The 24,372-nt window shown below is 41.9% G+C and overlaps 1 protein-coding gene and 1 long non-coding RNA gene across 3 annotated transcripts; one reads left to right on the forward strand and one right to left on the reverse strand.

Moving 5' to 3' along the window:
• Positions 1-648: 648 nt before the first annotated feature.
• Positions 649-10,913, forward strand: LOC106564800 (uncharacterized). Of its 2 annotated transcripts, none has more exons than XR_001319541.2 (3): positions 649-802; positions 5,562-5,709; positions 7,908-10,913. It is a non-coding gene; the product is annotated as an uncharacterized lncRNA (long non-coding RNA). The 2 variants fall into 2 exon arrangements; XR_001319542.2 differs by lacking the exon at positions 649-802 and adding an exon at positions 2,047-2,363.
• pex6 (peroxisomal biogenesis factor 6) lies at positions 8,877-24,372 on the reverse strand. Its single transcript, XM_014131204.2, has 17 exons — positions 23,101-24,372; positions 22,620-22,789; positions 22,231-22,314; positions 21,901-22,003; positions 18,473-18,609; positions 17,924-18,035; positions 17,454-17,656; positions 15,721-15,907; positions 15,363-15,439; positions 15,010-15,142; positions 14,379-14,584; positions 13,876-13,937; positions 12,673-12,781; positions 12,075-12,191; positions 11,764-11,841; positions 11,438-11,577; positions 8,877-10,541 (listed from the first exon to the last, which is right to left on the reverse strand). Exons 1-17 carry the CDS (start codon positions 24,334-24,336, stop codon positions 10,405-10,407), a joined length of 3,291 nt encoding a protein of 1,096 aa, XP_013986679.2. The 5' UTR covers positions 24,337-24,372; the 3' UTR covers positions 8,877-10,404.

The raw sequence follows: 24,372 nt of genomic DNA on the forward strand, positions 1-24,372 counted from the left end.
ACTAAGCATGCCATTACAGTCCTACTCCTCCCACTCCTGCCTGGGCTGAGGACACATTTCCTGCATCTCATGAAGTATTGGCTGAAGCCACAGCTCCATCTAGAGAGCACTAGGTACCCACTAAAATTAAAGCTGCTTCTATTACAAAATGCACAAGGTGTACTAACCAAAGGTTTCATAGCTGATAGTGAGTGTATGATTGGAAAATGATACATTTCTGAGCATGGTGGGTTCTAAATATGCTGTGTCTGTTCAAGTTGTGTCGCTTTTGAGCCAGTAGAGCACATTTTAGTCAAATATTTCGAGCGGGTAAAAGAATGTAGTGACAGTGCAAGGCACAGCATAATAAAAGGTATTGGAAATTAATAGCCAGATATTCTTCCACCAGAAAAGCAAAGACTGGGATGTAAGTGAACTTAAGTTAGATGATCCAACTATGTGCCCACTTATTGTGGGGACATGACAGTTTGGCTGACCTCTTTCTACATTGTCCAATGGTTGTGTTTTTTATATTGGTCAAGTGCCGGATGTCATGGCAACGGGGCAAGTCGACACCCTGATTGGCTGGCTGGCCAGGATCATCCGTTGCGGTTTGCAGTGAGAATTGCTGAGTGGACCCTCCTTTTTAAAGCCCCCTCCCTGCCTCCCCCGTGGACTTCATGGCCTCCTATTATTTAGCAGATTTGTTTTTGCATCCTGGTTGAACCTTCTAGTGTGAAAGGGAAAAAAAACGATCAGGATCATATATGTGCCTTTGCAGGGACGCGGGGGGCATAACCTAACAAATGTGTGGGGTCAATTGGTAAGGACTGCTTTGCGTTTGTTATTCCTCCAGAGGTAGGAACTTTAGCTGAGTACTGTAAGTCGTGTGCCGAAAGAAGAGTGGAAGTTGACTGTGTGGCTTTAAAGAGGGGTAGCTTGGGTGTGGATATACTAATGGCAGCAATTGGAGTTCCTCACCTCCATTTTAATACTTGAACTCTAAACAATTGCTCAGGAGTAAGACCCTCTCAACTCCTGATGTATTTAAGGCAAGTGCTAATAACTTGTAAGAAAGTAATTGTGGTATCTTGGTAGTTTTCATGCCAAACACAGACTACGGTATGTTCTACTTTGAAAAGTTATTCTCAATGGATATTTTAGGGCCACCATTCGGCTATAACTATATTTGAACTCTTATCAGTGTTTGGAATCTTTAGCTACCAATGAGGAACATTTGTAATGCTATTGAAGAACATTTGCTAAGAGTGAGTGTATGCCTGGTTGGTGATTAGGTAAATGCTTTAAGATTTGCACAGACACTAAGCTCACTAAGCTCAGGTAAGCCAGATAACAGACATTTTTCTCTCCTGTCCATCCTGTAGCAACTAGCAGGATGGACAGGAGAGAAAAATGTCTGTTATCTGTCTTACCCGACTAAGGGGACTGGTCAGTAACAAAATGGCAAGATTTCAGCTCTCAGGTTGGGGGCTGGAATTGTAAACTGTATAATAGCAATCTCCTCACTCTCGCAAGTTGAGAGGGGGCACTATCAGAGCAGAAAAGAACAACCTGGATGTATAATGTGGAAATACAAGGGTGTGGAAATATTCATTATCAACAAGGAATGTTCTAAGTGAAGAAATTAATGGAAGAGGAAAATATTTCTGGCACTTGGTGAAATGTTTAGGATTTCCGACACTATGAGCAAGGACTATGACATTTATTGAACAACTACTTGAAAACGACCAGACACTTACTTTAACCTAGATGTCATGAAGAGGTCAGCAAGAGGTCAAGAACAATTCAGAGGGTTCACACCTAGGCTTCAATCAAACATGATATCTAAAGAGGCTCCTAAAGCTTTAGGACATTGATTAAGGTACAAAATTAAACAACCCATTTTGAATTGAAGACACCCCGCTCCTAACCTTGTACCACTTGAGAGGACAGAGAAACGGGAAATCTATCCTGACCTCTTTCCATAAAGCTAATGAAAAGTGGCAATGATGAGGGGGAAGAGGGAGCGGGGATGGATGCACTGAACAAACAATGTTGCCCTCGGTACATTTAACATCAAGCCCGCAGAGGGACAACAATGGCTTCAGCAAGGCCATACCACATCTAAACATTGCTAGATTTCTCTCTGGCCAGTTTAGCCGCGCTCGACCAGCAAAAGTCGAACAATTGAAGGTTTTATATTTTCCATCGTGCTCAGCAGTCAGAACTCGGTGGGGCTGTGCGGGGTCGGACATATGTAAGGGCTAAAAGGCTCGCTCGTGGTGCAGACTGCTTGCACGTCTGCCGCTGTGCAATAGCAAAGAATGTGAGCTCGGTGTAAGAAGGTTGCTATGGTGCTTCGGTGAGGACTGTTACTGGTTGAGGTACTGTTCTGGTTTCTTTTTCAGGTTTACTTTATGGAAGCCTGCCACAAGTGAGTGCAATTTAGATGCCATTTGATTAGGTGTGATTCAAAGCCATTTCTGTTAGTGTAATCCATTGTCCCGGCCTAGTTGTCGTTCGAGGTATCCTCATGCGACAGAGTGTGCGACAAAGTGGATGAAGTTTATTCAGTAGTTTGACGCCATATAGGTTAGGGTGGAAATTGCAGCCATACATTTTTAAGATACATACAGAACGTGTATGTACGGCTCTCTCAGTAGCGTGTGGCTGTGTGCCCTTGTCAGCAACCATAGTAACAAATTGTTTCCTCCAAGTATTCAGGTGTTTAAACTGTGCATGCTTTAAGGATAAGCAAGGCAAGAATATTGCATTAGTCTAAAATACATACAGAAAAAAGGCTGGTGATATAGGTATCAGAGGAGATGAGATTGATGTGTGCGCATTGGCAGTCCAGAACTTTACGGTAAACCCAAGAGTGTTGGTCACATAAAAGGTCAATAGTTCAGGTTGTCAGCCACATTGTTTTTAGCATGTTCTTTGCATATTCACATGCAAAAACAAGTTAATTGGGGGCAACTAAACAAATACAACACAGAATTGGGCAAGGGACACCCAAACTTTGCAGCCTAGCAAATATACACACACACACACACACACACACACACATATATACATACATACATACACACAGTTGAAGTCAGAAGTTTACATACAGTACACCTTAGCCAAATACATTTAAACTCAGTTTCACAATTCCTGACATTTAACCCTAGTAAAAATGCCCCGTCTTAGGTCAGTTAGGATCACCACTTTATTTGAAGAATGTGAAATATCAGAATAATAGTAGAGAGAATAATTCATTTCAGCTTTCATCACATTCCCAGTGGGTCAGAAGTTTACATACACTCATTTAGTATTTGGTAGCAGTGCCTTTAAATGTTTTAACTTGGGTCAAACATTTTGGGTAGCCTTCCACAAGCTTCCCACAATAAGTTGGGTGAATTTTGGCCCATTCCTCCTGACAGAGCTGGTGTAACCGAGTCAGGTTTGTAGGCCTCTTTGCGCGCACACGCCTTTTCAGTTCTGCCCACAAATTTTCTACAGGATTGAAGTCAGAGTTTTGTGATGGCCTCTAATACCTTGACTTTGTTGTCCTTAAGCCATTTTGCCACAACTTTGGAACTATGCTTGGGTCATTGTCCATTTGGAAGACCCATTTGCGACCAAGCTTCAACTTCCTGACTGATGTCTTAAGATGTTGCTTCAATATATCCACATAATGTTCCCATCTCATGATGCCATCTATTTTGTGAAGTGCACCAGTCCCTCCTGCAGCAAAGCACCCCCCACAACAAGCTGCTGCCACCCGCGTGCTTCACGGTTGGGATGGTGTTCTTCGGCTTGCAAGCTCCCCCTTTTTCCTCCAAACATAACGATGGTCCTTATGGCCAAAAAGTTATATTTTTGTTTCATCTCGCCAGAGGACATTTCTCCAAAAAGTATGATCTCTGTCCCCATGTACAGTTGCAAACCTTAGTCTGGCTTTTTTATGGCGGTTTTGGGGCAGTGGCTTCTTCCTTGCTGAGCGGCCTTTCAGGTTATGTCGATATAGGACTCGTTTTACTGTGGATATAGATACCTTTGTACCTGCTTCCTCCTGCATCTTCACAAGGTCCTTTGCTGTTGTTCTGGGATTGATTTGCGTTCTGTATCTCTAGGAGACCGAATGTGTCTCCTTCCTGAACTGTATGATGGCTGCGTGGTCCCATGGTGTTAATACTTGCGTACTATTGTTTGTACAGATGAACGTGGTACCTTCAGGCATTTGGAAATTGCTCCCAAGGATGAACTAGACTTGTGGAGGTCTAATTTTTTTGGTGAGGTCTTGGCTAATTTCTTGATTTTCCCATGATGTCAAGCAAAGAGTCAATGAGTTTGAAGGTAGGCCTTGAAATACATCCACAGGTACACCTCCAATTTACTCAAATGATGTCAATTAGCCTATCAGAAGCTTCTAATGCACAAAGTAGATGTCCTAACCGACTTGCCAAAACTATAGTTTGTTAACAAGACATTTGTGGAGTGGCTGAAAAACAAGTTTTAATGACACCAACCTAAATGCATGTAAACTTCCGACTTCAACTGTAGCTGACGGATGTAGAGAGAGACAAGTGCCTTAGCAGAATGCACTCTAAAGCTTGTGTGGTCCAGAGACGAGAACTCTACCATCTATGGGGAAAGCCTGGGCCATGACATCATTTTCTGGAATTTTACAAACTGTTTAAAAGGCACAGTCAACTTAGTGTATGTAAACTTCTGACCCACTGGAATTGTGAATCAGTGAATTATAAGTGAAATAATCTGTCTGTAAAGAATTGTTGGAAAAATTACTTGTGTCATGCACAAAGGAGATGTCCTAACCGACTTGCCAAAACTATAGTTTGTTAACAAGAAATTTGTGGAGTGGTTGAAAAACGAGTTTTAATGACTCCAACCTAAGTGTGTGTGTGTATATATATATATATATATATATATATATATATAAATCACACCAACCGTATATTTAGCTTGAGATCAGATCTTGTTGATCAAAATTGCAAGTTAGCTGCTTGCTGTATAGTCTCACCTGAAGGGCTTCAGATAATTGACAAAGTGGTGTTACTTCTCCTCAACATTAGTAAGCTTTCAGGACAGCAATATGATTATGTGAAAGGAGATCCAATAATGGTCATTTCAAATCCATTAACTGGCAGCAGGGCCTTTACTCAGGATGAATGATTAAGTAAATATCGTATTTGATTGCCAAATTGGGGCCAAGTTATTATTGACATCTGTACTTATGAATGATTGCACATTTCATCTGTGCAATTATCTAGGTCAATACTGCCTAAAAGAAAGAAAACAAGTATTTCACCTCCAATCCTCAAGCCTAAAAGTATTGACCTCATGTTAAATGTGGAACCAGTAACAGACACACGCTTCCAAGAGAAATTATATGCATGACTGCATGAGATTATTTTTCCTCGCCTTCATATATAATTACTAAAACAATGGACAACCTCTTGTGCAGATAGTCAGTCATGCAGTAACAGTCAAGTTAGCGGTCATATAAGGTACACCGTGCTTATATAAAATGGTGCTGTATAAACTAGTGGATTAAGCTGTTACCATTCCCCCAGGTTTCCCAAGGGGACGCTACTGAGAAGCTGGCTCACCAAGTCCCGGCCCAGACTGCTGTTGCTCATCGCGGGGTTGAAAAGGCCTCAGGTGACCCTCATGCGGAGGAAAAGGATGAAGCGCACAAAAGTAGCAAAGGCCACGTAAGCGGTAAATATGGCTAGTGTTGCATGTAAGAATAAACTCCCTTCCCTCAAAACGAATGATTCTTAAATAACTATACCGTCACAAGAGACACCCAAACCCAACAGTTGAGATTGAGGAACCGTTATTGGTCTAAGGAAATTAGTGTGTGTTGTGTGTAGTCTTCCAACACTTAATAGAAACCGTAAATTCTAATCATAAATGAATAATGCCTACTGTAAAGGAATAAACAGTGACACTTTATTTAAAGCCGACAGTGAAAATTCTTTATAACTTGTTATAAGCATGTAGGAGCCTTCGAGATGTCTTATTATAAGGCTTGCAATATGTCTAATCAAATCTTCAAAGTGACAAAATGTAGTCAGGATCATTACTAGATTATATAAGACATAAGGAGGCCAAACATGCTTCTGAGAAGTTTTGCATGATGTGTTATACCTATTGATGTAAAGTGTAACTAGATAAAATATTAACTGTACACTAAAGTTGATGGTTAATATTCGGCTTAATAATTAGAGTTCTGTGATGCCTACCTGTCAGGTTTCAAAGCCAGTCAAGAAAAGAAGAACTCAAGAGCAATTGCGCACAGCACACTTTCCTGTCCTCAAAATTCAGTAGAATGACTACCCAGCAGAGGTTCCAATCTTACCCCCAACGACAGACCACAGTTTACTATTAACTATGCCAAATGGCACTCAACATGACCATAGGCTATGTTCAGAATGGGGAACTACTTGCTAAATACTTGCTTACTACATGAGCATGCACATTGTACTAAACATACTACATCCGGTAGTGAATATGGGCAGGTATTCTGGGCGGGATTGCAAATGCTATTGTTAATCCAACACCTAGAGGTCCCAAACTCTTGACAAGAATATTGTCATTTTACCATAGAGTTATCTTGAGTTAGTACCTTGCCAGTAGGCTAGCTTGGGCTACAGCTACCTTCCCATTGTCATGACAGTATTCTGATGTTTGAAATCAAACTATCGCATCACTCATTAAAGGATAAGTGTTGGCTGCTAAATATGTCAATCAGATCTGAGACAAATAGGGGCATATCTTTGGTGTTAGCCACAACCCCTTCCTCCAGTAATGCCTTCTGGGATAGAAATAAACACTCCTGTGATAGTGTACAGTGATCTCATACAATAAAATTGCCACTTTGATTTAGCCATAACATGAAGAGAAAACAAAAAAAGGTTTTTCTCCATTGTACCGCATTCAGTTTTCCACTCGTTTGATGTGTCCCACCAGTGGCAAGTTTTACAACATACAATGGGAAATAGACCGATTCATGGCTAAATCTAAACATTGTTACAGTGTCATATCTACATTTGAGCCCCGGTTGCCATAAACATTTTAACTTAACTATGTAAGCTCTTACAAAAACGTTTAAAAATCGGAGAAACTCCATAGATCCCCATATTCATCTTGTACTCTTGATGTGTGCCCTCTGCTGCTAGAGTCTCTGGTACTGCACTCATCTGTGCGACCTCAGTGGTAGAAAATATATCTAATTTTGAGAGCTGTAATTCTTACATAAAAATCAGACATTCCTTGCTTTTATTCAATTTTGGGGCAAATGTTGTTTGACATCCTGGTCTGTCAACCATACTTAAACATACTACCCTGCATACTTTGTACACTGCAGCTAAACATACTATGTAATTCTGAGCCATAGGCTCTAGTCTCATTCTACAGCCATAGTCTCTAGGATAGGATAACACTACATGCACTTGCATAATGAAGATGGGGTGTAGTAGTTAAGTAAAATCAATTTGAAGGCTTCAAAAAGGTCAGCACCCCCTCAACCTACATGTCAGACTTCTGGTTGGCAATAAGATCTAATATACAGGACCAAATCAGCCTCTTAACTAAATTCCCACCAGCAGCATAACCTCCGATGCTAGTGGCATGCTAATAATCTGGCCTGTTTCCTAGTGGGCATCTTGCCTCTGTAATCATCATTTCCCATTGGAAGCAGTCAGCATATTTCAACCTGGATCAATTGTATACTTTAAAATTGCCTAAGTAACCAAAGTGTGTCTTCAGTTTTTTTCTCCATTATCTTGATATATTATCGTTGCCATATCTAAATTAATATTGAACTATATAGGCCTGTTATAGCAATTAGTCAGTTCATTTGTCAAAATACAAATTATGATCAAATTGAAAAACACATGTTCTTTGTCTTATAGAACCTGCAATCGAATGCCGCATTTCACTTGAGGTCTTGGCAAAGAGGATCTCCCCACCGGAGTTAGATTTGAAAGACGAAGACATGGAAGAACTATGTTTTGAATCTTTGTCGAAGCAACGAACTAAAAGCCAAAGCAAACAGAAAAGGGGTTTAGCGTCTTTTGTGAAAACAAGGGATCTGCAACAGAGATCTAGACCCCCTGATTAAATCGAGATCTTCTCCTACACGCCCATTTGTATATCTCTTCAAATCCAAATTTGTTATGGTTCATTATAGTACAATGAGTGTGACTTGTACATTATTTACATCCAGTGGCATACATTTAGTTTAACAGAACTGACTATCGCTGTGTTCTTAGGATAGATATTTTCCAGTCAGAGAATGATTTGTTGTTTCACATAAACAAATTTGTGTTTGAGTGGGTGAATAAGAAAATAGTGCCTCTCCATGGCTAGCAGGTGCAAATATCTAAACCACAGTAGGTACACACGATTAACGCAACTCTGGGCCAGTGAAAGAGTCGCCATTAACAATCTGACCCATCATTTTTCCTTATTTTACATAAACCATCCAAGTGACTTGAAAGGGGAAAAACAGAGCGAGAAGAGGTTAAACCTTGAGGTAAACATTCAAAAATCTAATCAAATTGTATTGGTCACATACACATATTTTGCAGATGTTATTGCAGGTGTGGCGAAATGCTTGTATTCCTTTACAAATGGGTAACAATTCTAGGTAACACTTTCACACTCAAATCATAAAGCCTACTTTTACAGTGCCATGGACAAGACAGAAAATCTGTTTGGCAATTAACATTTAGTTAATTTTTTTACTACATTACCTAATATTGCCTATTGTATTTAGGTAAATGGCAAGCTTTCACAAAATCAGGTATCATGAAATAACAAAGCACTTAAAATATATGACACTGCAATGTATTGGCAAGGTTTCAAGTAAAGCAAGTTAATAATTTGGTAAAGTTTATTTTACCATCCCAAGTAATACACTTTTTTTTTTGTTCTTTTTTTTTTTAAATCAGATCATAAATTACATAAACATTACAATCACTTAACCGCGCTAGCAAAAAAAGTTTGCACCATTTGAAAGTTATAGTTAACATAATTAACAATTTATAGATTTGTTTGTCTTACTTTTGTAATCATATTGTCATTTTTGCTACCATGAGATGGGAAGCACAATGTCTCACCATACAAAAATATAAGTATCGTTTTTCACATTGATAGCAATCTTTGAATATTATAAATGATTCATTTTTCATGGTTACACTTTACACTAAGTTGTCCCATTTCACATGTAAATACTTTAACTTCCGTTACAATCTTCAAAGGACAAAATTGGAATAGTCAAAATTAACGTAGTTAATTAGTAAACTCTAGTTCAAGCTCAACTTTGGTTTGAACCATACACATTGAAATTCCTCCAACAATGCATCACTCAGAGGATCATCAGCTTTGTTACTCATATTTACTCATGCTGTAACAAATTATTTCTTAAAACAATAAACTGCCAACTTAATATAAAGTGTGACCGGATACATTCTCATGGATTAATGCGGTAGCTTTGTTTCAATGTGTATTTGTTCTAAACTGTACTTAAGTGATTCATATTTTTAAAATGTTTCATAATTGTGAATTTTGTATTACTGAATTTATTTTATGCAAATTATCTACAGGGTGGAAGGGGAAACTCTGCACCAACCAGTGTTACCCAAAACTTGGTCAAGGAGAACTTGAGTAAGCTGGTTTTCCATCAACCCATTATATTAATTGTTTTTATTTGAACTGTTGCTCAAACAAGTCTCTGAAAGGATGGCTTGTAAAAGAAACCAGCATTCAAAATAGTTCAGGTTGGGGAAGCATTGGAATAATAAACCACTCGAAATTTGGAACATCCTGTTGAAATGCAAGACTCAGTAAGAGACAACTTTGCAATTAATGGACTTAAATTGGACAACATATGGCTAGTAACTCCAGTGAGAATAGAGAAACTAAACAGAACAGCAGCACTAGTGTCACTTTGAGGATATAGGAAAGTGATGTCCCAACTTTACTCCTAGGAGGTCCATGGATATACTAGTTTTCATTTGAACAACTTTCATATGCATTTGTTGCTGCCATTAACACTGCCAAGTTCAGATGCTTAAGCTCAAGTCAGAAACTAATGGTTACAAATATACAACACAAACCTTACGTTGACTGTTCAGATTGATTTTGCAAACTGTACAAATGTGGTCCACATCCAATATTGTGCATTAATTAGGTTGTGTACTAGTTTGGTCCCTTGGACTAAACGACACTGCTCATCCACTCATTAGTGCAGAGAAAAGGAAGAGAATTTCACAACCCCAGTTTTTTTGCAGAGCCAACACTCTTGAGGAATACACGCTTGCGGTAGAGGATTTGGGGTAATGTAGTGCATGCAGAAGAGAATAGCTTAGCGCCATAATTGGGCGGCACTAGGCTTGGGTGGCTTGGTTATTTTGCAGTGAGTTTCTGCTGAATGAGTTTATATTTGAGCAGCTCTTGTTCAGAGACGGACGGTTTGAGGCAATCCAACGCTTGGTTAAAGTCTTCAGCAGAGAGTATGAGAGGAGTATCCTCTGTGTCCAGACCTGAGAGTGAAAGAGGGAGAGAGAGAAATGGAGGGGCAGTGGAAACAATAAAAAGGGGGTAGAGAATATAGCAGAGTAGAAGGGGGTCGTGGAGAGAAAGGAGTGTGTGAAAGAGATAAATAAGTCCCTAATGCACTTGTTACTAACGCTCGAGGTTGCCATAGGGCTCTAGGAACTGAGACGGTCATCTCTTAAAATACTATCATCAGTAGATATGACATTGTTATTTAGAAAGGATGCTATGAAAGAATGGTATTTTATATATTTTCCAGTACATGATTTATAATGGTTTAAGTTTTTGTGGAATGAAAAATTCATAGAGAAACATAATTGCCACAAATTCTACACTGTAGTAAAAACTTCTGAACATGACTCTGAATGATCTCGTAATGTGTCCATGTGTTGTCAAAATAAGATAGATTCATTTTATGGTTGGTTTCTACAGTACATGATACGAGGAGGTTGTAGGGATAGGACAAACGCAAGAATTCAGCTGATAAACAAAATGGGTTTATAGCAATGAGACTATGGATTTTATAAGCACATTATTTGGGTAGATTGTCCACATTGATTTTATTTTAAAACGCCAAAAGGTATGTTTTTTAATAAATGGACAAGATAAAGATACCATTGAAGATTCACCATTGTATTTACATTTAAATATTAAAAGTGGAACTGTTGTATTTTCAAATGATTTGACCGTTTGTTTAGCCCACTCATGTGAACAGTGAGGTACTGAGGCAATCATACATCCCAGTTTTCCATACTTCTGTTTCAGGCAGGCTTTCAAATTCCTGTATTTAAGACCAACATTTGTTTTTACACCTGAAGGAGGATTTTTAACCAAACTTTACAAGGAAAATGTACATGTCTCCATTTGTGACGGCCAAACGTACCATCAGTGACACGTGCAATCTTCCTCTTAATGGCAGACGTCATGGCGTCGGAGCAGAGAGCATATATGTCCGCCCCTGTGAGCTGAGGTGGGCAGCGTTCCACTACATCCTGGAGACTGATGCTGGGGTCCACCTTGAACCTGAGAGCGCAGAAACACAGACACGCATAGCAATTCACATTCAAACATATGGTATTTGTGCTGTAACACACTTCTGCACTTTAACCTTAATCTGCGAGGATAACTATTGAAAAAAAACCAATAGTTTTACCAGCTTTTTGCTGTTCATGTTTGACAGTAAATGATAATCAGGCAGGACACACATACTTTCTGACTATGGCCTTCAGAACTTGCAGCTGAGACTCTTTGTCTTCATTGATCCCAACATACACCAATTTGTCAAACCTGAAAAAGCAGCGAGGAAACCATAAGGTCAAAAACATAATGGAAAAGACAAAAAAATAAAATAAAAAATAAATAAAAAAGAAGGCTTTTAGAACAATAAAGTACAGACTTGTCCAACATCTAAATGTTGACTTTTTCAGAAGGTACATGCCTGTAGGCGTATACTACATAAACATTTGCTTTGTGAGGAGACTCACACTGATTGACTAGACAAACCGTAATTTGAATCTCACCTGCCAGGTCTGAGCAATGATTGATCGAGCAGGTCTGGCCGGTTGGTGGCGCCAATCACAAACACGTCCCCAGAGGAGTGAAGTCCGTCGAGCTCAGCCAGGAGCTGAGAGACCACCCTACAGTTAACAGAGATCAGGTTCAAACAAGGAAGAGGATGAAGTTGTCCTTAGGCACTGAGCTATGATCAGTTTTCTGTTGTTTCCCCCCAACGATTAAGGTCAGAATTTGGGGAGGATAAACTGATCCTATATAAATGGAGGGAAGCAGGGTTTTACAAGAAAAGACAGTCACTGATCTTCTGAACACGCAAAACACCATGATATTTTAACACTCCACAAAATGACAGTGTGTCAGTACTAAGATTATTCAATATCCACACACTTTCATTGGCCTCAATGAGAGAAATGGAATGTAAAAGGCCCAGTTTCGCCTACGGAAAATGTTTGTCAAACAAGGGTGACTCTGGATCTCCAAAATAACCTGTTTGTTGCATAATATTTTATGACGTGATCTAACTGCTTTGTCGAAATGATTAAAAATAATAATCATAATGATACATTTTCAGTGGTGTATTGTCCAAAAATCAATCCCACCCACCTGTCCATGACTCCACCAGAGTCTCCACTGCGCCCTCTGTTGGGCGCTAGAGAATCCAGCTCGTCAAAGAAGATGATACAAGGGGCCGCCGCTCGAGCTTTGGAGAACACTGGACGAGAGAGAGGAAGAACAGTCACATCATAGGGCATTGGCTCTCACAAAATGTACACTACCGTTCAAAAGTTTGGGGTCACTTAGAAATGCCCTTGTTTAAAAAAAAATAAAGCACATTTGTTGTCCATTAAAATAACATCAAATTGATCAGAAATACAGTGTAGACATTGTTAATGTTGTGAATGACTATTGTAGCTGGAAACGGCTACAATTTGAATGGAATATTTTGAATGGAATATAGAACAAGAATAGACTGACGAGTTTCAGAAGGAAGGTATTTGTTTCTGGACATTTTGAGCCTGTAATCGAACCCACAAATGCTGATGCTCCAGATACTCAACTAGTCTAAAAGGCAGCCAGTTTTATTGCTTCTTTAAATCAGCACAACAGTTTTCAGCTGTGCTAGCATAATTGCAAAAGGATTTTCTAATGATCAATTAGCCTTTCAAAGTGATAAACTTGGATTAGCTAATACATCGTGCCATTGGAACACAGGAGTGATGGTTGCTGATAAATGGGCCTCTGTACGCCTATGTAGATATTCCATAAATAAAAAAAATAAGCCGTTTCCAGCTACAATAGTAATTTACAACATTAACAATGTCTACACTGTATTTCCAAAAAATGTAATGTTATTTTAATGGGGGAAAAAAAAAAAGTGCTTTTCTTTCAAAAACAAGGACATTTCTAAGTGACCCCAAACTTTTGAACGGTAGTGTAAATGCATATATTTAGACTTGACCTCTTGTCTTCACTAGGATGTTTTCAGACAATGCAACAGGAGCATGAAGAAGAACAAGCATAAGGCAGTACAAAAGTAGTAGTGAGCTTGGATCGTCTGCAAACAATTTGTTGGATCTCACAGGGATGTGTCGGTCAATAGGCCTTCATCAGGGTTTTACAGAGAGGTGTAAACTGCTCTGCTTTTGAAATGTACACAACACTTACAGTTGATTGCATGTATTCAACTAGGGCCTGATTTAGAGTTGAGATAAGCGCGTGCAACGCAGAAAGGTCACTTTGACAAAACCTTACTGGCACGCCATGCGCCAGGGGAGTTAAACAGCCATCTAACTCCACTACACTCACCCTCTCTCACGTTCTCCTCGCTTTGACCCACGTACATGTTGATGAGTTCTGGGCCTTTGACACTAAACGAAGAGGAAGACAAAGCCATCAGGATTCAAGCACAATCATTCAGCTGAATGTGTGGAAGAAATATGGATGATCCGCTTATTCACCACAAGATGCTCATTACCCGGTGTCGGGCTCAGGGGGGTGCAACAGTACAGAACAATCGGATAGAAATCTATTATGTAGAACAGACACTCCTCCATCACTTAAAATAGGGAATGTTGGCTCTATATAAGAAATGTCTATCTGCAACATTCCATGACATTTCTCCAGCTTTCTCATACCTTTTTTCCTGACACCAGGGTCATGTACAGTTGGGAGAAAACATTGCGTGAAAACAGGGAGGTGCTATCTGAACCTGTCCAATAAGAAACACTTTTTCCCATTGCAACGGTTCCACTACAGTGTGCCCAACTGAACTTGACCCAGTCATCCAGGCTCCTCTGGTTGTCTCCTACCTGAGGAAGGTCATGGAGCACTCGGTAGCCACAGCCTTGGCCAGCAGGGTCTTGCCCGTGCCGGGAGGCCCGTAGAGGAGCAGGCCGGCGCGGCGCAGGCCCAGGGACAGCAGCTCGGGCCTCTCCAGGGGCAGCTGCACCGTGTCGAGGATCTCCCGCTTCACCTGCTGCAGGCCGCCAACGTCCTGCCAGCGCACACTGGGGATCTGACCACACACACGTTACACTTCTCCACCATAAGCAGTTGATCAGTGTCAGTAGTCTCCTCTGAGCCAGTGAAACATGGGCTACAGTCTAATTCTCTACCCATCGTGAAGTGTGCACTCGTACACTTCCACTCATGGATTTAAAAGGAATGGACTGGTATGAAGAATATGTGGGAAACTCCCTCCAGCCATGCTTGTAACAAATCATATGGTTTTTAAATGCATGAGGGGGAATGAATGAGTGAACACATCTGGAGAAGGGTAGAGAATCGTAACAGAGACATGGGTTTCATCTAAACTGAAAAAAATAAAATGTATGACTTAATTAAATTTCAGACCAATGCAATTTAGGAGAGGAGGCAAGGAAATGGACAATTATTTAGATAATTTGAGAAATAGCCGTGTGCCCCATTTTTGGGGTGTACCTTCGGGGCTCCGATGGCCTGAGAATGGGCATCTTGGAGGGTCTCCAAGGCATTGGTGAAGTCCTGGGCCAGAACGGTTACCCCACAGGCACATAGGTCCTCTTCCTCCTGCACACTGGCCCCCTCTGGGAAACTGAACACAAATGCCTGCCTCAGTCATTCTGTAGTGGTATGATGTCCTTTTGAAATAATTCATTTTTTTAAGTAGTAGTAAACTTGGTTATGCAGCCAACAGAGACAATCACAAGGAATAGGACACAATATTCAACATAACAAGAACAACACATTGTACATAGTTGCTAGAGTTCAGCGGATATTCAGTGGGGGAGAGCAATTGCGGGTGGACGACTCACCAGGATTGGAGTATCCTTCCATGGGCAGATTTACCAGCCTGAGTCAGCAGTGCACTGAGGTCCCCCAATAGAAAGCCCTGTGAGTCGAGAGAGGGAGGTATAGAGAGAAATATAAAAAGAGGACAGAGGGGGAGGTGTTAGAAGGACCGTCAAAAGTCATGGTCCTTCTGAATGTGTGTCTTCCACAAAACCAAACTCACTTCCATAGATTCTCAAATGCTCTCTAAACCAATCTGGTGCCTTTTAAATCCTTGAAGGGGGATGTGAACAAGTGAACAGAAATATTGGGGAGAATGAGAATTGGGCTGGTGTCTATGAAGTATGAATATAATGGCTAAAACCATGCTATGGATCTCACCGCAGTGTGCTTTGCCAGCCTGGCCAGGTTGACGTCCCTTCCCAGGGGCATGCCCTCGCTGAGGCTGGCCAGCATGGCCCGGCGCTGCTCCTCACTGGGGCTCTCTATCGACACCTGGTGGATAAAGGCTGCCATCACGTCGGACGACAGCTCCCGGGGTTTACTCACTGCCGCCACCACAACCACGCTAAGGGGGAGGGGGAGAGAGTGACGGAGGTTATAGACGTAGCCGTTCCTTCTTTGCCCTTCATTCAATGATACTGAAATTAACGTTTTGTTTCTTGTTGTTGCAATAAGGTCTGGTGGCTCAATTCAACTGAATTCACATTGCGTTATTTACGCAGTAGGTCCCTTTATCTAACAGAAAAACAAACACTATTATCACCGTGTAGATGCTTCCAGTTATCGGAATAAGAAGTGTGTCGAATAAAAAAAATGTATTGGTCACATACACATGATTAGCTAATGTTATTGCGGGTGTAGCGAAATGCTTACGCGGATTGAATAACTACACTGTTTATATTCTGCCATATTACCAGTCACCTTGCCCTGGTTAAATGCGGTGGTTCGCGCATTCAGGTTCGCTCAATTGCCACCATCTATCCACGGTTTCTGGTTAGGGTAGGTTTTAATAGTCACAGTGGGAACTACATCGCCTATACACTTCCTTATGAACTTATACACAGATACGGTGACTGCGTCTAGGTTATTTCCGCAAGCTACCCGGACCATATCCCAGTCCACGTGATCAAAACAATCCTGAAGTGTGGATTCCGATTGGTCAGACCAGCATTGAATAGTACGAAGCACGGGTACTTCCTGTTTGAGTTCCTGCCTATAGGACGGGAGGAGCAAGATGGAGTCTTGGTCAGATTTGTCGAATGGAGGGCCAGGGAGGGCCTTGTAAGCATTTCGGAAGTTTGAATAGCAATGGTCTTCAGATTTGCTTTGTTAAAATCCCCAGCTACAATAAATGCAGCCTCAGGATATGTGGTTTCCAGTTTGCATGAATTCCAGTGAAGTTCTTTGAGGGCCGTCGAGGTTTCGGCTTGAGGTGGGATGTAAACGGCCGTGGCGATGACGGAGGAGAATTCTCAAGGGAGATAATATGGTTGGCATTTAATTGTGAGGTATTCTAGGTCGGGTGAACAAAATGACTTGAGTTCCTGTATGTTCCTAGAATTACACCATGAATCGTTAATCATGAAACACACCCCTCCGCCCTTCTGCTTCCTGGAGAGATATTTATTCCTATGTTACAGGCCCCGATGTCCTTGCTCTAAGCTCATCAACTTTGTTATCCAAAGACTGAACATTAGCGAGTAATATGAACACCTAAGTCAAACCAGCAGGCCGCCTCGAGTGCCAATCCTCAGCCGCCGATGTTTTAGGTCGGCCTCTGGAATAAGTTCAATTGCTCTGGGGAGAGTGAAGAAAGGATCTGCTCCAGGGAAGTCGTATTCCTGGTCGTAATGCTGGTAGTTCTGGTGAGTTACTGCCACTCTAATATCCAATAGTTCTTCCCGGCTGTATGTAATGACACAAAACATTTCCTGAGCTAATAATGTAAAAAAGTTGCGATGCTGCCATCTCCGTCAGCGCCATCTTCGTGTGTGTGTTTGCATGCACGCGCACAGGCAGAAGCTTACAGTAGTAGTAACAAAGGCACTGCATAAACATGGCTATGGCCGGGATCGACTGAATTCTAGCCTTGGTTAAGATGGATGGGCTACCTGGCAGGGGCGTGGGCAATGAACTGGCACAGGGCGGCTATGACCCTGGCATCCTCCTCGGTGCCATCCCTGGGCTGGCCCAGCAGCTGCAGGTTCCTGAGCAGCAGGATGCACGGCCGGTGGGCCTCAGCTCGCTGGAAGACAGACTTCATCTTTGCCTCGCAGGCGGCGGCCGTGTCGGCGCAGAGGGTCACGCAGTCCACCTGCACAGGGGCAGAGAGAGGAAACTTTTGAACATTTCCAAACATTTAACATAAGCAACTTAAGACTAAAGTTAAGTCCCGTAACTAAGGGTGAGGATAGCCTTAGATTTCATCTGCTTACGGACTGAATATTTCACATCAAATGAATCATATTACTACCTCAATTCAAATGGCTATAGAGCGAGTAACCCCATAAAAACTAATACATGTACATTTGTATTTTAATTCAATCTTGTAGTAAGCCAGTTCTGTGATTCTGAAGGATACCTTCACTAAGTGCAGATGGAGTCTACGGCATGCAGCTCTGACAGAGGTGAATTTGCCACTGCCACTCGGTCCCAGGAGGAGGATGGTGCAGCCGCTCATCAGAGCAGCAGAGCTTGAAAAAAACAGTTGATACAAAAAAGTCAGCATAGAGGTAAAAAGGAGTGCGGATAACAGTTATTCTACATACAGTAAGTATCCTGTTATATTGGCTATGACTAAATCTTGTTCACTTACACTTTACATATTGTTTACCGTGTTGCCCTGGGTCTGCGGTATCAGCTGACATATACAAGCCAATAATGGTAACCGGGATGATGTGAATTGCATTTATGTCCGTGTCTGTTTTCAGGAAGATGCCCAGGACCGTACTTACGAGACACCAAATAGAAAACGGGGAAGGACTACCTGAACTTCCAATAAGATGTCCGATAAGAAACTCTCGTTTCTGTTGCAAAGCGTTTTACATTGCAAAACCTTTTGCTATGGTTTGCACTAATGAATACAGCCCAGTTGTGTAAGATGATGTCATTCTGCTGAGTTAACACTGACCTTTCATTCATGTGGGGCTGGATGATAGTGGAGAATTGGTCCACGGTGCTGGAGAGCCCAGGGGGAGACAGGCTAGTCCAGAGGGAAGGCTCCTCGCCAACAAGGGAACAGGGAGCCAGGCTATTGGTGGAGCCTCCCTAAAAAGGACAAGTAATATGCATGGTGTGTGTCAGTTGCAAAAAGTAAACAACTGGAGAAACCTCGTCATTTTGAGACAAGTGTTTGAAGCAGCAGAAGAGTGTAGGAGCGGTTGCTAAATAACTGTAAACAATTTTAGCTGACGAGCTAATCATTTTGGCAAACAGGAGTGAAACGATCTTATTCATTGTTAAATTAGCCAACGCAAATGTCTTTGCTAGCAAATGCGATGCCGTCTCCAAACTTGCAAGGGGTCTAGTCATGTTCACTTTGATGTTTGTGACATCTCTACTTTTAAGCTAGTAGACAATCCTCAAAATGGCTTTAGCTTTTGAGATACCCCTGCCCAAGGTATAGCAAACAGAACCATGCTTTTCCATATCTCTAAGGTCTCCCATTATTGAAATAGATGGTTGTATCGCAGACACTGAAAACTGTCCTTTTTTTCAGTCAAAGGTTCCTCTGTGAATTGGAATGGTTTAGCCCCTACTGTTGCAATTACGTTGGGGGGGGGGGGGGCTAGATGACTCCAAATCCAACATGGTGTCCAAAATCCAATATGGCTGCCACATTTCCATTAAATGGTGGTTTAATCACCTGTACAAGTTCACATTTTAAGAGATACATTTTTCTGATTTGTGCACTGCACTCAAGACTATTTGTGTGTACTTCATCGATGGTAGAAATCCAATATGCCCACCATATACACTCAAACACCTTTGTCTGGATATATAAAAAAGGCAGCAGACTGCATGGCATGGCAGCCACAAGTATTCCAAGCCACAAGCCTCTCTGACGATCAATGAGACAACCGGGAGGCTCCAACGAAATGAAAGAGAATCCAACCCTGGGTTCTGACACTCGGTCCCTAGCTCTACAACTTGCCCCCCAATGTGGTATAACATGCCACTCCAGGATTGGGCTGTTAAGTCACCTCCTTATAATTTAGAAGTGAGCTTTGATTCATTGCTAGTCTAATTTGTCCGTCTGAATCAAACATGACCTCCCGCTGGCTCACTGCATTTGTGAAGCACAACGAGATGTTCCGGTGGCATTTATCCTGTTCAGGTTGAGCTGGCACATTGCTTCTTCCAGACAAACATGCCCACCATCCTGGCTGTCTGCCCTGGAGTTGCCGTATATATTGACTTGGTGACAGCTATAGTGTATGAAGAGAATGCAACGACACATGACAAGCGCATAAAGCAGGTGTTAACTACAATGAACTAACACAACCTGACACTCAATGACAAGAAATTCCATCAACTTTGTGGGCCTTCACGTCATAGGAATTGAACCTCTCCAATGTCAATACCATCTTGAATCTCCCAGAACAGTCCTTGATAAGCCCACTCCAGCATCAGTCCTTCCCTCGGGTACTACTAGACACACCATGGTACTGGACTGCCACACGTCAGGCCATTCACAGCCAAAATGCCATCTGGAAAATGCTGGTGTGCATTGGCCTAATATGTACCCATTTTGCTACCAACCTGAACTGGACTCACATGTGAAGAATTAGCTATCATGCTCCTCTGCAACCCTTTTACTGTCCATCTTCAAATGTATGTGTGTGGAACTGTGCTATGTCCCTCAAAACCAATGCTTCTTAATCATAGTCTATGACCTAGCTACACTAGCTAACCTCTACGTAACCTGAGGTCACCCTCACAGGTTCTGTCACACTCCACATCTCCTGCTGGGCATGCCCCAGTCCGTTATCAATGCCAACCTCCCACAGTTAATGTCGGACAAATTATCATCCTAACTGACTTCCAAAGGAATATAAAGAAATATGTACGACATGACCTGCAGGACTTTTTGCCACATTCAATATATAAAAAAATAGTATGTTTGTGACAGCCGTTTCACAGACTCTCCTTACAACCAGACAACCAAACAGTATCCCAAGCATCATTCAGGCTGGGATAACATTCCACTTAGTCAATGGGTCTCTTTGGTATGCAAGCTTCATCTGCTAACTGACAATAGCGAACTGTAGAAATGGAAACTGATCACCCCACAGCCCCAATACCCCACCAGTCATACAGGAAGGACACTGCTCTTGTCGCTGCAGCTTGCAAAGAATGACCAGTTAGCTGTGCAAGCTGATCAGGCCCCAGAACTACAACCACCACTGGCTACAGGTCAGGCCCCAGAACTACAACCACCACTGGCTACAGGTCAGGCCCCAGAACTACAACCACCACTGGCTACAGGTCAGGCCCCAGAACTACAACCACCACTGGCTACTTTGTCTTCTCACTTTGTAAGGATACACTGTCTTGGTCACCTCAAAGACTTTGAATCAACCTTGCACACTTAGTTTTAGTGGGGACATAGCAACTAGAGTAGCTGGCTGTTGTATTACAGTTGTGGCGTGCTTGCCGTTACGCTACAGTGTGCTTATGTCGTGAAAGAGAAAGGGGGTATACCTAGTCAGTTGCACAACTGAATGCATTCAACCGAAATGTGTCTTCGGTATTTAACCCAACCCGTCGGAATCAGAGAGATGCGAGGTGATGCCTTAATCAATATCCATGTCATCGGCGCCCGGGGAACAGTTGTTGTTAACTGCCTTGCTCAAGGGCAGAAATATATATAAAAAAATTACAATAGCCACAACATCAAAAAACATGTAACTGTCTGGATTTGTCTCAGGCAGGACCATACAGCACTGAATGACAACAAATTTAACTTGGAAAGTTGTCTATTGAATAGCTACCAAAAAGTGAATTTGACATAACTATTCATAGTTGATATTTACGACTATTGTATCTGTGTGTTTACAGCTCTATATTTCAAAGATGCATTAAGATATCCCAATGCTGTTTGTTTGTGTATGTAGGGCAGACTACTTGCATTTACAATTTTAGCAATATCAGAGCTTGCAATACTGGTTTAAATGAGCTTACGTGACCCACACCCCTTCAGCCGGGCATTATTCTGCACTTTCTCAGTTAAGGGGTGTCACAACATCTATCAAATTTAAACCCTTTTACAGTAATGTATTTGTACATTTTTACATGCACATCCCATTTCATATATGGGAGAACTTAAAGATATGTGAAAACATGGTTGTGTTTTGTTATACCTCAGGTAGGGGTATCTCAACATTTTGGAGGCCTTGCACTAGCCTAGTTCCAAGCGTAGGCCTATTGAAATACATACTTCACCACTCAAAAGAGCAAGACATAACTAGTATTGAATGTTCACTTTATGCATGCGGTCTTAAAACTGTCTGAATCTGGCTATTGATGTGACATTTTATGTAAAAAGTTTAAACGTACCATGTATAGAGATGTGTGGACAGTGTCTGCAAGGTAAGGACCTTGGTCTTCCTCCTCTGTAGAGCCACAAACCTTTTTCACTTTGAAATACACAACCGGCCACCTAACGAAAGTTCAGAGTTCGAAGTAAGAAAAGTGTCATTGAATACCCAATCATGTGCTCATGTTGATTTGACGTAAAGCAGCAAGATATGGTGGCACGCCATTTTATCTGACACACACTGTAGTATAGGAGAAACATTTGTTAAATCATTATGGTCAACCTCCCTCGGTTGTTCCGAGTGTAAATGGATAAATAAGTGTAAGCATTAGTCTGCTTGACGTGTGGACCTTGTGATTCCCTCAGAGTTGCTCTCCATGACTTCAGGATGCCCTTCAGATGGGATGCCCAAAACACCGCCCAGCTGCACAAGTCTGGGAGAGAAGGAACAAAGGTAAAAGATAAAAGGTCAAATACAGCACGGTGCGTGCAAAACAAATCCTACAGGGAAGATGCAACAAACCAACAACAGTATGAAGCACAAACCAAGGCCAGAGTCGCATTGATTAGTGCACACAATAGAAAAACCTTTTGCAACAAACAGAAAATGGGAGTTTCTTATAGGCCAAATTCAGGTAGTCCCTCCCCAATTTCAGCCCATTCACTTCCGTTTGGTTACCAATGAATACAAAACATTTTTATAATTAGTACAGATAGAAGGGCAGAGTATTTCACTAACCTTGGTATGGTAAAGTGCTCACAGAGGATACTGTCAAAGGGACCATGAGAATTGTATTCTGGGGAGATGACAGCATCAATGTGGAGGTCTTTGGCTAACAGCGGTGATGCTGATCGAGAGAGGCTCTCTGAAAGCTGAAGACCTGACTGTGAAACGACCCCGTTCCATCTCTGAGATAATTCAAAGAAATGCAGCAAATAATTCAGCATTATGACCATTATTATGTGAAGACAAATCTGTGTCCAAAATTGTCAAGTTGCTTGGATGTTCCAGGATTTGAGAATTGGCGTATATGGGCATGCACATCCCTTTCATATTAAACTTTCCCTTTAACCTATTCAAATTGATTTGAATATAAACTAAGAAGAAAAAAGTTTAGAGTTGCAATGACAACCTGCATGCAAATGGACATGGAGGACGTCGCACAACACTTAACTTTCAACTAAAATGTAAGAACAAATATGTACAAATATTTACTCACCTTTATCTTCACAGCTCTGCTACTGACTGGCGCTGGCTCTCCGTTTGACAAGTTGAACCAATGAGTCGGCGATATGAAGCCAACGTTGTCTTGAAGGTCCAACTCCGCACACTTGCTGAAATCTGCCACAACAACCAAGCCGAGGTGGACCATTTCGGCGCCCTTAGATGGCTCTTTGCCAGGTGCGTTATCATCGGCTTGCCCGGGACTTGGCAGGGATTCGCCTCTGTAGGACGTCTTTGTCGTTTCTGATGAGCAGTTAAACCTAGACACCACTACCCACTCACGGTTGAATAACCCGAGTTTGAGCAGCAACTGTTTGCTTACGAAAACAGTACTGTCTAAATCGATTTTAGCATCGCGCTTCTCCACTAGTACAATTCTCCCTTGACGGTACAAGCGATGAATATCCACGATTCTGACATCCAGCCTACACTCCAGTGCTTGCAAAAAAGCGGATAAACTCGAGTCCAATACTTGCCTGTTGTCAAGTAAAGAGCTTCCCCCGCCAAGACTATTCGCGTAGTGTGCAAAATCAGAGACAAATAGCGAGGTCAGATTTCTAGTAGCCAAACCATTCGAGGTCTCCAGTGCACCATGTTGCGCAATGTCTCTGCAGTCGGTGACCACCACTGTTGTGTTGATTGTTATCATCCCCTGCGTTATAGGTGTACACTCCAACACAACTAAGTCGAACAGAAAGTGTTGCACTTGAGATATATCATCTCCAAGTAAAGGGTGATAGGGAAGTGATAGCGAGTCCCCTTGTCGTGCCAATAGTGGTTGACCTTGGCACGAAGCCAGTATGAGAAGTCCATTGGAAAACTTATCCGAGTTTGCCCACTTGAAACTCTGTCTTGTTCGTGCCCCTATAACAACTTTTCTAAGGGAAAACGGTGACAGTGAGCGTACAACTCCCCTTATATCATCCTGGAGACCGTAGTGTTTGAGAAAGATCTTACTTGTGTACAGCTTTAAAGTTGTGTTGTTTCCATCCGCCCCACAACCTGACGTCTCCTCTGTTGAGTGCGCGCAGAGCAAAACGGCAGTTTTCCCGAGTGTTTGAAGCTTCCGTGATGTGAATAAAAGGGTCGAAGTAGGCTCAATGCAACTTGGAAACGCATATCTAAATTGTGACTTGATAACAAGCACGTGCAAAGGATTTAAGTGCGTTGGAAATGTATCTAAACATGACAGTTCTACCTGAGCTGCCATGTTGGGGGAGCGCATGCGCATTGGGCAATATTTTGTCCGGAAGCGAAAGCAGTTCGG

Source organism: Salmo salar, chromosome ssa12 (genome assembly GCF_905237065.1).
Source record: "Salmo salar chromosome ssa12, Ssal_v3.1, whole genome shotgun sequence".
Taxonomy (NCBI): Eukaryota; Metazoa; Chordata; class Actinopteri; order Salmoniformes; family Salmonidae; genus Salmo; species Salmo salar.